Source organism: Harmonia axyridis, chromosome 1 (genome assembly GCF_914767665.1).
Source record: "Harmonia axyridis chromosome 1, icHarAxyr1.1, whole genome shotgun sequence".
Lineage (NCBI taxonomy): Eukaryota > Metazoa > Arthropoda > Insecta > Coleoptera > Coccinellidae > Harmonia > Harmonia axyridis.
In genome coordinates this window covers 83432374-83445925 of record NC_059501.1, presented here as the reverse complement: position 1 = coordinate 83445925, position 13552 = coordinate 83432374, and the positions used below count along the sequence as shown (strand labels likewise).

General features: G+C 35.1%; 1 protein-coding gene across 1 annotated transcript in view; it reads right to left on the bottom strand.

Annotated features, from left to right (window-relative positions):
- LOC123688589 (E3 ubiquitin-protein ligase RBBP6) overlaps nt 1–13552 on the bottom strand; it is a 231934-nt gene that overhangs the window by 87247 nt on the left and 131135 nt on the right. Inside the window, exon 2 of the mRNA XM_045627175.1 lies at nt 5946–6064. Within this exon, the coding sequence (XP_045483131.1) occupies nt 5946–6042 (97 nt within the window). The 5' untranslated portion in view covers nt 6043–6064. The remainder of the gene's footprint in view (nt 1–5945; nt 6065–13552) is intronic.

Here is a 13552-nt window from a genome sequence, read left to right as displayed (position 1 = left end):
ACATTAAAGTATTTGTGGAAAGAATGTTGTTTTATTCCATTTTTTTTTTGTATCACAATAGTTAATTTTCAAATTCAATTTCGAAGTATGAGCTTTGTTCAGATTCAGAGTCCTGTAAGATGAAAAGGACCAAGAAATGATTTGAGACGTCCGCACAAACTAATGACTCCCAAGCAGTCCTGATTTAAGCCCTATGGACTTTTTGTAAAATCATCCCCAATACAAACACGAAGGTTAATGATAATACTATTTTCCAGTAATGAAATAAAATTTGTGCATTCCAATAAACAGTAAAAATTTTTCCAATAGACGACCCACATATTTTCAAACTATCTACCAGTAGAGACAACTTGCAGGTGTAATGTATAAAGATTCATAGAATGCAAGCGCGAATGAAGTGCATTTTATGAAGCCAATGCAGATTTGCTTTCTCAGAAAATATTATTGTACCTACCTACTTAACATTCTTAGAAATTCCGCAAAATTGATTAATCAACATTAATTTTTATGATCCTTGTACATACAAGCCTACTCATCATTTATAATCGCTATAAATGTCGAAAATAATCACTGTATGAGTCTAATCACGCATTACATCAATTGAATTCTTATTTACAATGCTGGAATGAGAATTTACGTTCTGATACATCACTAGAAAGAAAATCAATATGATTATTGATTATTATTGACCTCATATTGGCTTTATAAACAACTTATCGTTTTGAATAATTTTCACATTGATTTTCATAGATTTGTTTTCCAATCTAGACCATTGTACATTATTAATTCAACGATAAGGCTTTGATATTTGAGGTTTTTAGTTCAGTTTTCAGTACGATTGAGTTTTGAAAACACTTGTGAAAATAGCGAATTCCAATTCCTATTTTATTATTGACCTTCATTCACACAAAAATTCGACATTCCTAACAGAAATTTGAGTTAGGAAACTTGTAATTCTCTGTATTTTGAATTTTAATTCGATCAGGTAGGTGCTCCTTTAATTACCTATCGTGAAAACAAAATTTCATATGAACTCCGATACTATCAAACGGGTTTTCTTCATTAACGAACTTGACCGAGCTGTTTAGATCCTGAAACTTCCCCTCGAAATTTCAAGTCTCTATTACGTTCCGTTCAAGAGTTATCGTGTGAAAGACGGACGGACAGAATCGATTTCGACCTAACCTCTCCATTTTTGAGTCTAATCCAATCGTTCTAGACCACTTCGAGCTCAAACTTCAAAAATTACAGGTAATTGAGCTGAACAAGCGCGCCAAAAAGTAAATATTGCGTAGTACTTAACGTGTAGTTATTTCATGCAGCAAATAAACATAAAAAACCATTAAAATCCCCCAAAAAAACAATCCAAACTTACATTCACAAGCAGATTCCCAATAAAAAACACGCACAATAAAAAACGAAAAAAAATCACACGGGAATAAATCCGGCCGCTATACCGCCATAACCCGCGTACGAACGCGATGTCATAAGCACTTCACCAGGTCCACAGTTACGTTGCGAGCAGATAATGAGTTCTTTATCCGTCTGCTACTTTATTCAAACTGAAAATATTCTACCATTAAAAACCTGAAATGAATTTTATGTCTACAATATAATAAGCCGAAGGTTACTTACTATCGACTTCATTTCACTTCGAGCCGCACTACCGTCAGATATTCCGTTGTTTTCTTTCTCCTTCTCTTTTCGTTATCTCGCGCGCTCGAGATCGACGCTCGCAGAGATGCTGGGTGGATGGGATGCTGAGGATGGTTCCGAGATGAATGGATAGGGTTTGCTACATGGGTGGTTGGGTTCTTTCCGAGGATTTGCGAGTTGGGATATTGACCAAAATGTGTGCTTTTTATTTTGTTACAATTTTCGTGATTTTCGAATTTTGAGCCGGGAATGGTCATAAACGATAAAGAGAATATATAAATCGATATGACAGACAATTTTTAATTCCGGAAAAAGTACCTCCTCGAGAGGGAATCGAACCCGCAACCTCCGAATCACCAGTACAGCGCTCTTACTCAAAAGCTACCCATAGGAAGCTGAAAGTTCCAACTTCATCAGAAGGAGACCTTCTCCTAGAATCAAATGTAAGTAGGAAGTTAATGTTGAAAGGTAAGTAATTCACTATCGGTCAATGACGCACTCACAGAAAAAATAATTAGTTTTTAAACTTAGGTTTGTGGACGCCAGGTGTCGCATCAACACATACAATGTTGAATGCTATTACTACTACTGGTTTTTAATTGAATAGACTCTGTTTTCATTTGATTGTCATCAACCTCTATGCGAAACTGATGAGTTCTGAAAAGCTAGCACTACTTAGATCCCGTTAGTGTAATTTTCTCATTTTTTTGCAGTATTCTAACTATTCTAGCAATAAGGCCAACTTTTTCATGATCCTGCATATCATTTCTCGCAGTTGGATTTTTTTATATCTCATCTTTCGAGAAGAGTTTTGAATGTGGGATCTAACCGTGGAGCACCCTGTATATTCATCTTGTGCTCGTGTTCATCTGAACCCTATGATGGCTTTTTAGTACACTTGGGTGGTCCGGAAGTATATAAACTGATTCCTTCTTGTTCTACCAACCATTTTCATATCTGAACGAAAACCACAATTTATAAGTCGATTAATGTCTATCTCGAATATTCATGGCCTTGTTAAAAATCGCTCGTATGGTTTTACGACAATATTAATAATATAATAACGAGGATATGGGAAGAATTGAAATTTGGAATCCCTTGACTAAATGGAAAAAGAGAGGTTGATTTTCAAAGAGAGAAAGATATTTGTATAAACTGACTGAAGAGGAATTGAATTTTACAAAATGTCACAAAAATTTAGAAAGTGTTGATTGTCACGATCAAAAAATTCGAATTTTGGTGAATTTATCATATAGATGAAGAATGAATAACGCAATCCAGACTCTATTCCATCGCCAACAATGATTAAATTGGCATTCTGACTTTATATTTGGCTCTAACGAACAAGTGATTGCAGGGTTGAAGCTTATTTCCAACGAAAAGGTATTGAAAATCAAGAGTTGGAACGTTGGAGTCGATGTATCACGCTTGCAGGTGACTATATTGACGAATAAAATAGAATTTTAAGAAAAACATGTGTTATTGAAGTGAAGTGTAAGAGCAGAAACATACTACAGTTGACGTAACGCAAATTTGGCTAGACCCGATCGACGCGTCGATTGGCCTTCTATGCATATAAGTAAAGCATCAGTCGACGCGTCAATTTGCTTTTGTGAGCATACCAAGTCGTATTGCAGTACACAGTGAAAATAATAATTATATCGATCATACGACTTATGTTCTGATGAACAATAGAATCAGCAAATTAACCATAGTTACGGCGTATTGATAAGTAAATATTCACCTTGACGACGTAGTATAATCGTTTTGGTGTTTTGCCTCCTGTATTGGGATCATTTCGATAGTAACATTCTTGGACGTTCGCCAAAAATATTAAAAGTTAAACTCAGTCAAATATCATTGAATTACAAAAATGCAGTGCTTTGGTTATAGTCATTGAAATTATTCGTTATACAATCGTAACGAATACCAACTCGAGCTAATATTTCGATTATACGAACCTCTTCACTCGACGTACTTCTCGAAATACTCACTCGCGAAACATCTCATGATGTTTCGCGAACTACGTCTCGTGAATAGGTGTATAATCGAATATTGTCGATCTATGCGTGATCTAAGAAGTATCTGGATCTCAGCAAGAATAAGCTATACCTCACTGGATTTTCTACAGGAGATTGCCGCCTCAGGAAGCACCTCATGAAAATGAGCCCAGCAGAAAAAGACGAGTTGAGACTCTGTGAGGAGGATGAAGAAGCTCCGGATCACCTGGTGACAGAATGCCTTGCCACAGCTAGCCAACGCAAAAAATGCTTCTGACGAGAGACTTGTAGAATTGAGGAAGTATCCTCCTTGAAGGCATTCCAGATATTGGAGTTCATCAGAATTCCAGAACTGAAGGGCGAGCTATAGACTAGGACCACTTATGGCAAGAACAGCTCTGATGGGGCTCAATAGACCAGTGGTGCAATGAAACCTTCTTGCCATATAAATCTAATCTAAGGAGATACAAAACTACTAATAACTCTTGATATCACGTTGTTCCTCTTCTCTATTTTTTCTTTCATAATTGAAAATAATCAATCAAAATTTTCTGAGCTTTTTCAGGTTATTATCTCAGCTCTTATTATTTTTGTTATATAAATAATTGTAGGCTTGTAGTACCAGTTCATCTTACAGCATATCTTCTTCTTCTACTTCATCAGCCATTGCAGGTCAACTCCTGGACATAAAAAATCTGCTATTCGAAAAATTCACCAACACAACTTCAGATCAAAATCACATGTAATCTGCCAACCTTGTAATACCGCCACCTAGATAAAAATCGTTCGGCTACCACCACAGCGCCTCGATGTGAAATTATCGAAAAAAACAACAACCTCTTCAATCTTCGGCCAAGACACACTTTCATCTTATCCAGAAATACTATTATTTGCACAACAACACGTTGCTTTTTGCATCTACTTTTCGCATTCCATCGATAACTACAAGCCCTCACCCGATTTAGTCTTTAATTTCACCGTTTAGCATGCAAGATTACCTATGCCGCAGCACACCATCACATGTCATCCCTAGACGGAATCAATCCGCTTGGGCGTTGCCTAGCGACCTAATGATGATTTTTAGTCGTTTTCACGAACATCCGGTGCAAAATCAAAGCAACAGCGCGGCTATAAGTGTCTGGTGCGTAATTTTTCAAATGCTTGGGCTGAAACGATGTTTAACTGTAAATAGAGTTAAATACATGAGCGTGTTCGTAATCTGAGTGAAGACAGAGTCCACGTCTTCGATTTTATGCATTTAGGGAGATTGGAGCGAGAACACCCAGAAAAATTGAAAATACAGGGTGGGTTACACTCGATGGTACTCTAGACTTTTACGGAGGACGGAAGGTACAAATTTGCTAGGAACCACAGCTCTATTGATCCAAAATATTTCCAGCTCTGTGGTGTTGCTGCTTATATCAAATAGTTATTTAGGCAACAAGTGCAAAAAGTGAATGTTTATTGCACTCGACGTGAAATTGTCCGACGAGGCCGTTAGGCCGAGTTGGACAACACGTCAAGTGCAATAAACAATTTTTGCATGAGTTGCATACAACATTTTTTCTACGTTCATGCAAAAAGCAAAAAATGATTTATTGGGGTGCGGCACTAGGTGTAGGAAAATGAAAAGCGCAACTTGAATACTTTATTATTAATATCGATTAGCATTGAAACAGGAACTAATACGTTACGAACAATTTAACTCAAACTGTATTTTTACCCTCAATGTTGAAAGTGAATGATCAATTGGTGCAATTTTCAATATGAATATTTCGTAGTGAAGTACTTTTTAAATCCACTTCTTGATTTGTTACTGCTGTAAACGTACTAGTACTTGGTAACTGTACATCGTTATTTCCTTCAGGCTGAAATATTTGTTTTACAACACTGAGTTTGTTTGCATGTGATTCCTCTACGTATCCCACCGCTACTGTCGACGATTCCCATCAGCACGTTGAAGTAGAATGACAGATGAGTGCAATAAAAACTTTATTGCACTAGTTCAATTAAGAACTTCTTTTTCCACTAAATGTAGTTCAATAAAGTTTTGCTTTCTGGATGAATGTAGAAAAAAGTAATAACAACTAATTTTTTCTCTGGAAAGAACACAAATTCTCCCAGAGCCAAAAAAATTGTTGAATACGTTAAATAACAAACAGTAACTGTATATTCTAGTAAACATTAGTTCGTATTAGTGTTCATCTAGACAATATAGAGACAAAAGAGGGGTTATATGTAACACTAGAACAGTTAGGGATTATTTTTTTCAGGGGGTAGTTTTCCTACCGATTCTCTTCACGTGAACATCCCTATTGAAGGAGACCCTAGGTCGGTTTTGTGAAGCGTCTGATCGCTGGGAGTCGGACCTGGAGACATCAGGCATGCCAGCTCTACTTCAAACTCATCTGTAACACCCATATCAAAAAAAGTTGAAATTTTTTATTTCAGTCGTGATTTTAAGCAATGCGAGTTATTATGAGAGTCGGTTGTGAGCTGAAATGTGATGGATGATTAGCTGAAATATTCGATAAAAAGCACAGAATTTGTATCAGAAATTTTTGCGCACTTGTTCGGTTATTCTTGATGTTTTCGTTGCCTTGAAACCTAAATATATTTACACAATATGAAAATATATGAAAGAGTAGGAAAAAACACATGGTTCTTCCAAGAATATGAAAATTGCAAAATGTACGTCTGCTTTTTCGTCAATTTGTATAATTTTGGATAATTTAGTTTTCGTACGGTTGGTTTCAATATTTTGTCGAAAAGAATTGTATTTCCAGACAAATAAGTAAAAATCAGAAGGATATTTTGAATAGTGAAGGTTTTTGCACAATTATGTCATAATTTATTAATTTATATTATATTGCTTCCATCAAGTAGACTCATTTAATCTTCATAATTTATAATTGATTCATTGGTTAGTGTTAACATCAACCAAAAGATAAAATTGAACTCTCTAAAATAGTTATTTCAAATGTAAATAATGATTTGTATACCCGTTTCACAGAAGAGTAAGAGATAAGTTCCATAACTACCTATTGAGATTGCTATCGTCGTGAATAAGTTCCAGATTATATCAAAAAAATACATCAATTTCCGAAGGTTTTGACAAAACTATGCCATAATTTCGATACTCATATTACATTGCCTTCATCGAGTAGACTCATTTGATTTTATCATCTATTTATGGATTAGAGTCAACATCAACCAAAAGATAAAATGAACTCTTCATAATTGTTATTTCAATTGTAAATGTTGGTTTGTAAACTCATTTCACAGGAGAGTAAGAGATAAGATGTATGACTACCTGTTGAGATTGTCATGTATACGAATCCATACCAGTATTAAAATATATCAAAAAGATCTATCAAAAAATGAAGGTTTTGTCACAATGATGTCATAATTTTACTATTTATATTATATTGCTTCCATCAAGTAGACTCATTTGATCTTCAAAATTCATAATTAATTCTATGGTTAGAGTCACCATCAACCGAAAGATAAAATTAAACTCCCTAAAACAGTTATTTCAAATGTAAATGTTAATTTGTATGACCGTTTCACAGAAGAGTAAGAGATGAGTTCTATAACTACCTATTGAGATTGCCATCTTCGTGAACAAGTTCCAGTTTATATCAAAAAGATATCAATTTTCGAAGGTTTTGACAAAACTATGCCATAATTTTGATATTCATATTACTTTGCCTTCATCGAGTAGACTCATTTGATTTTTATCATATATTTATTGATTGGAGTCAACATCAACTAAAAGATGAAATTAAACTCTTCATAATTGTAAATGTTGGTTTGTATACCCATTTCACAGGAGAGTAAGATTGCCATGTATACGAATTCATACCAGTACCAGTACCAATAAATATCAGAAGATATATCAAATAGTTACGGTTTTTGACACAATTATGTCATAATTTCGATATTTATTCAGATCTACAAATCTACAAGTTCGGTGTTTTATCAGTCAAAATATAATACAGTGTTGGCAAAATAATTGTTGTCAATGATTTCTACTGCTATAAACACACAGCGTATCAGAAATTTGGGATGTTCTGAAACAATACCAGATCAACCATAAGTGTTACTAATGTGAACGATTCCTACTGCCATAAACATACCATACATACATTGTAAATACGCGTGGGTCGTCAAGGCTGCCCATGATTTCCATCTGCCTGTCGGTTGGCAGTGCTCACTTCTCATTGTTTGCAACGAATTTGTTATTCAGAGGAGGCCGTGGAATTTATGAAGTTCATTTTTAGCGGTATCAAGTGGGCCGAAGACGGTCAGTAGATACAGAGGTGTATGTGTACACGTCATATCTAGGGATATCGTAATGATTGTCATGTTTGGAAATGACCAAATTGGATTGAGATTTTTGAGAAATCCGTTATGTAATGAAGTTAGTTCTAGAATATGTATCAGAAGTTTTATGGGGAAATGTGTGGGTATTTGATAATGATCTGTTATGTGGAGATTAACTTCTGATTTTGAACTAGATGTAGAAATGATTGTTTGATGGATAGAAGGGTAATAGTTATTTATAATACAAGTGCAGAAGGCATTGGCGAGTTTTGGAATGAACGAGTGGTAGAATGAGCCTTCTGTACGAGTATTATACATTATTTTCTCTAATTCTTTGCATTTTCATTGAAATTAATAAAATATTTCCATAAATATATTTTAGTGATTTTTGCATTGAAAAATGTTGGTTGGCAGAACTGATTTCTTTAAGGCAAATTGATGAATTGACAGATAAAGCCGTGGCGGAAAGTTCAGAGTACCAACATAGAATAATAAAATATAACCATGAAAACTGTGCGTTTCTGATATATTCTCGCACGATTTTGTTCTACAAGATGTGGAAGAATGAACGGAATAACCACAGAATTAGAGAAATAATATTCTGGAATTATTTCGTGTGGTAAGCAATGGGATCCTCACTTCGGAAACTGAATCTATCTATCTAAAATCGAATTTTGAAGTTTCAGAAGCGGAATGGAAGCACCTTCATTCTTCAGGAATATTATGAATACCCAGCTGTTAATCCTAGATTGCAGCTTTTTTGTTCATTTCTTGGATTGATCAATTAATTGAACAACACTGTTTTCGGCTTTAGTACTGTATTTATTATTAATTACGTTTCCTAACAAACCCATAATAATATAATAATACGGCAATTGTGTTATCACACTCTGGTTTCTACAGGTATTCACATTTCATCTGATAACCATCATAATCATTCAAAGTTGAAAGCAATTCACTTGGAGATTTCGAAAAATTATTAAGCTTAAAGCATTGAAAATTTTCAGACAGTTATCATCTCAATATCTAAATTAGATTTGTGAACGCCAATAAACGCTTATGAAATTCGAACCTATTTAATTATAGCTACTGAATCTTCGTATCTAAGAGAAATCTACTGTAGGGAATCTATCGATTCCTTCGAAAATAGTCCGAGAACTGAAGAATTCGGTGTACAAACTCAGGATTGTCAAAGCCACACCCCTAAGGGATCAGTAGAAAGGCTTTGCTCTGAATGCCATTAAAACTCGGCATTTCAGGGCGAATAATTCAATTGAGTTCAGACCAGTCTACAAATACATCATATGTTCAACACTTGCACCGACAACGAGATGATTAAAGATTTTCACATCTGTTCCCGAGACCGACGAAAAAGTACCTGCAACGATCCAAGTGACCAGCGACCCTAAGAATCGATTAGACAAATTATCATCTTCTTCACACATTTTTAGTGGGTTGGAAATAAATTGAATTGAAGTGTTTGTATCCAGTTCTTTTATTTCCCTAAATTATCCTTGGCGGTGAACTACTTTAGTCACAGTATAAGGACCACAACCTACACTACGATTGTAGCCATCTATGGTTAGTATATTATTACTACAGTTTTGGAGCTTATAGCTTTTAAGCATTTGTCTATATTGAAGAATTCATTGGGACGTGAGAACACTAAGACTTATATGGAACTTATTAAAGTTTATAGCTATAAGGTATCGTCTAAACATTTGTACCCACCAAAAATCGATGATTACTGCTGAAGTGCAAAATATATTGGTACCAAATAAGTAGTGAGTAAAAATCTACAGCTATTTTGTTATTTTGTTACTTCAAATTCTCCTTTATGAGTTATTTGTAAGAAACATGAGAAGGAATTTTAAATGTAATTATTTGTGTGATCTTATATATTTGGTCATTGTCATGAAGATCTTCCACTAGGATTAATACTGTGGCTTGAACCTGTGCTTCAACTTTTACTTTGCAGTTAAGAATTCTAAACCTTTTCCGGCTGAAATTAATCTGGAGGATCATTGTTTTATTGAGAATAAGAATTAATATCGAGATAATGTCCGTACAGGAAAATCCTCATATATCTATCGGAACTTCCAGATGTTTAGTCTTCGTTAATGACTACCAATGTGAATTACCTATTTACATTTCTGTTATAATAGACATGAATTGGAGTATCTTTTGTATTGAATGAAAAGGTCCAACCGTTGTAAATTTAGTTTTGTTGCGAAGATATTTCAGCCTCCCAGGAGTTATATATTGTCATGTTACAATACATTTAGTGTCAATAGATTGAAGGCATGGATACCTCTAATTCCTAGTATGTTCAGACAGAGATTCATTACTCTTTAGTGTATGAAAATAGTTGAGTATTTCAAGTAAATTTTTTTTCTTCAAACCATTTCGAAATGTATGACTATTTTTTAGTTTTTAAAATAATAATAATATTCCCTCCAGGAACCTTTACCAACCATGCCAGATTCCCAGAAGCTCAATATCAAAACGCGACGTGATACCAAACCACCGCGCAGAAATTCCCATGCCACTGATTAGAATCGACATGACCACATGAGTCTCTATGGTCCGTCTCTGACACCGCGAACATTACCGCGCTTGATGGTGCCCCTTTTATACCTCCGGAGCCGTTCCCAGAAGTGATTAAAAGCATTATTCAATGGATTTTAATTATAGCAAAATGAAATTATGGCTGACGAGATGACACTGCAACGGCTGGCCATCCGGCGGAGTCTGAGGCATGTTAATTTCGCATAGAAAAGATGGAAGTCACTATTAGTTTCTTTTATCGGTGGCCTCAGACGTCCCGGCGATAATCTAGCCCGAGAAATATTTCTATGCTCGATATAATGAGCTCTAATGGCGTCTAATTGGTTCGATATCATCTATGTTACACAGGGGTCGACCGGTCGGTGTCTGTGTGCTGTGTGTTTCTGTGCTTTGGCATCCGATCGGCTCTGATCGAGACCGAAAGGTATACGTTTTTGCGCTCGTATATACACGGTGGGCATTGGATGATGCCGATTCCGGGGAAATGCGAGTTTGTACAGGGTACGCGACAAGTCTTACTCTGTTTCGAAAGATGCAACTTGGTTGATATATTAATATTGTTCGTTTTTATATTTTTATTTTGGAAAAATCTTCGTGTTTTTGCTGTATATATGTTTATATACGTTTTCGCTCGTATATACACGGCAGATGATACCGATTCCACTCAAATGTGAGTTTATACAGGGTACGACAAGTTACTATTTCAGTTATATATATATATATATATATATATATATATATAATCGGTTTTAGAACGTCCGGCGACGTTGTCCGATGCCTAACTTCCACTCGTTCCTATCGTTCCATTGGTCCTCTCTTAGATTCCTATCACTCATAGCCTTGTTTATTCCTTCCTTCCATGATTTCTTGGGTCTTCCTCGCTTCCTGCGGTTTGGTGGTATCCAGTGCATGGTCATCCTTGGCAGTCTGTCCACATTCATCCTCTGTACATGTCCATACCACACTAGCTGTTTTCTTTCAATATCTGTTGTCAATGATCCATCCACTCCCATACGCCGCCTGATGTCTTCGTTTCTGACCCTATCTCTTCAGTTTCAATAGGTAAAACTCTTTTAATGTATTATGAATATTGTTCATTTTTATTTTTTCATTTTGTCATTTTGTCATTTTCGGGAATGATCAAAAACGATGAGGTTCGAATCATTGATGACGAATCAGTGATCAAATTCTATTATCCACATCAGTAAACAAGTCCTGAATGGAAGAACCTAGAAACTCGAAATTTTCAGGGTAGGTTCTGATCTCCAATACTGCGGTTTCAGTTTGTTAATGTAGAAAATACAACTAGAGATTCCGTAAATATGACAAGATTTTGTGTTCCTGTTAGTTTCAAATATGCAGATTCGATCGAGATGAAAATGAAATTTTGGATGTAACGTGGCAAATTGAAGCTTCTTGAGTAATTTTATGTTGACTGGGTTTTCCAACATTACAGAAAATTCAAGAATAATTCTGAAAATGTCTTAACATTTTCGTTACCACATAATCGACCGAGTTGAGGTTTTGTTTGTTCAAATAAAATTGCACTCATGGAAAATCGAATCTGATTACAATATCAGAAACATAGAAGGTTCTAGAAAAATACAGCGAAAGAAATACCTTCTATTTCTAAAACAAAGATTCCATCGGGTTGAAATTTAGAAAAATTTTACCTTACCAAGCTACAGGCAACATTTCATGAAGGTCGCTTATTAAAAATCACAGAAAATTTAAACAAAATGTCAATATGAATTGAGGGAAGAATTGAAAGAATTCAGGAAATTTTTAGCGCTCGTTCGTTCATGCGTCGATTGCACTCTTTGATAAATCTATAAACAGTTCTCAGGTCTTCTAGGACTCAATTCGCGCAAGAATAAACTAGCACTCAAGGGCTATACAGACTTCACGTCAATGCTTCTTTTCGTCTTTTATAAGTGGTTCTCTCTTGCATTGTTATAATTTCAGAAAAAAATGAATTCAAGGATCCTTATTACGAATTCATCAAATATGCAATTTTAGGATACAAGGTCCACAAATTATTTGCGTGCTCCTGAGTGATCACAGAATACACGCTACAAAAGCAGTTTTTCACTTTAAGTAGTAATGAATTCGCTTGCTACACTTTGTACTTCAGATATAACTAGTCGAACACAATTTTCATCAGAGAAAAATGTTCATCGAAGAATGAAACTGGAAAAGACAGAATTTCGTTCATTAAAGAACTGAAATAACATTCTCTGAAACAGGGAGATCATTTCGAACGAGACACAAGGGTATTGGAAGAATACAACATATTTTATGGTTCATTCAATCAGTTCCATCAGTTTTTATCCACAGATGGACCTTCTTTGTTTTTCAACAATCGTGTTCCAATAATTTCATTATACATGCAACAAACGCCTAAGTACGAACAAATTAACCACCTGTTGCATGCTAACAAGAATAGCAACTACATATATGTGAAACATCGAAAATATGTCAAGGTTTCTCAAATATCTCAATGAGTTAAGTGATATTCAAGTTCATATCTCGACAATCTGAACTTTTTCTATGAACGTCAACCGTTAAACGCAGGGTATGTGGAGTACCACTATTCCAACAAAAAACTTAATAGTTCCAACTAACAGAATTAATAATTCCTTAATAAGCAACTTATCAATCACTTTGACAATTCATTCGCATTATAAACTGCTCGTCGAAAGTTAAGGATATTGGTGTTTTAAGAAGATGTATATTTTCCGTATCTTGTAAATATATTTTTTTTAATTGCATACACTTATGACGATTATGAAAACGACTTCCGGTTCACCATGAAGCAAGTTTTTATCAAGCTCAAAAATTTTTTGCTCTTGTGTTTTCTCTTCAATCTACATATCGTTTTCTATAAGATTGAACGGTTGTACCTAGTAAGGATGAACCCAACACAACCCTTGGGATTCTTCAGGCTGGCTGAACACTAGTGCAAGTGGCCAATTCCTTCAATTTTAGTCGAAGTTTGATAT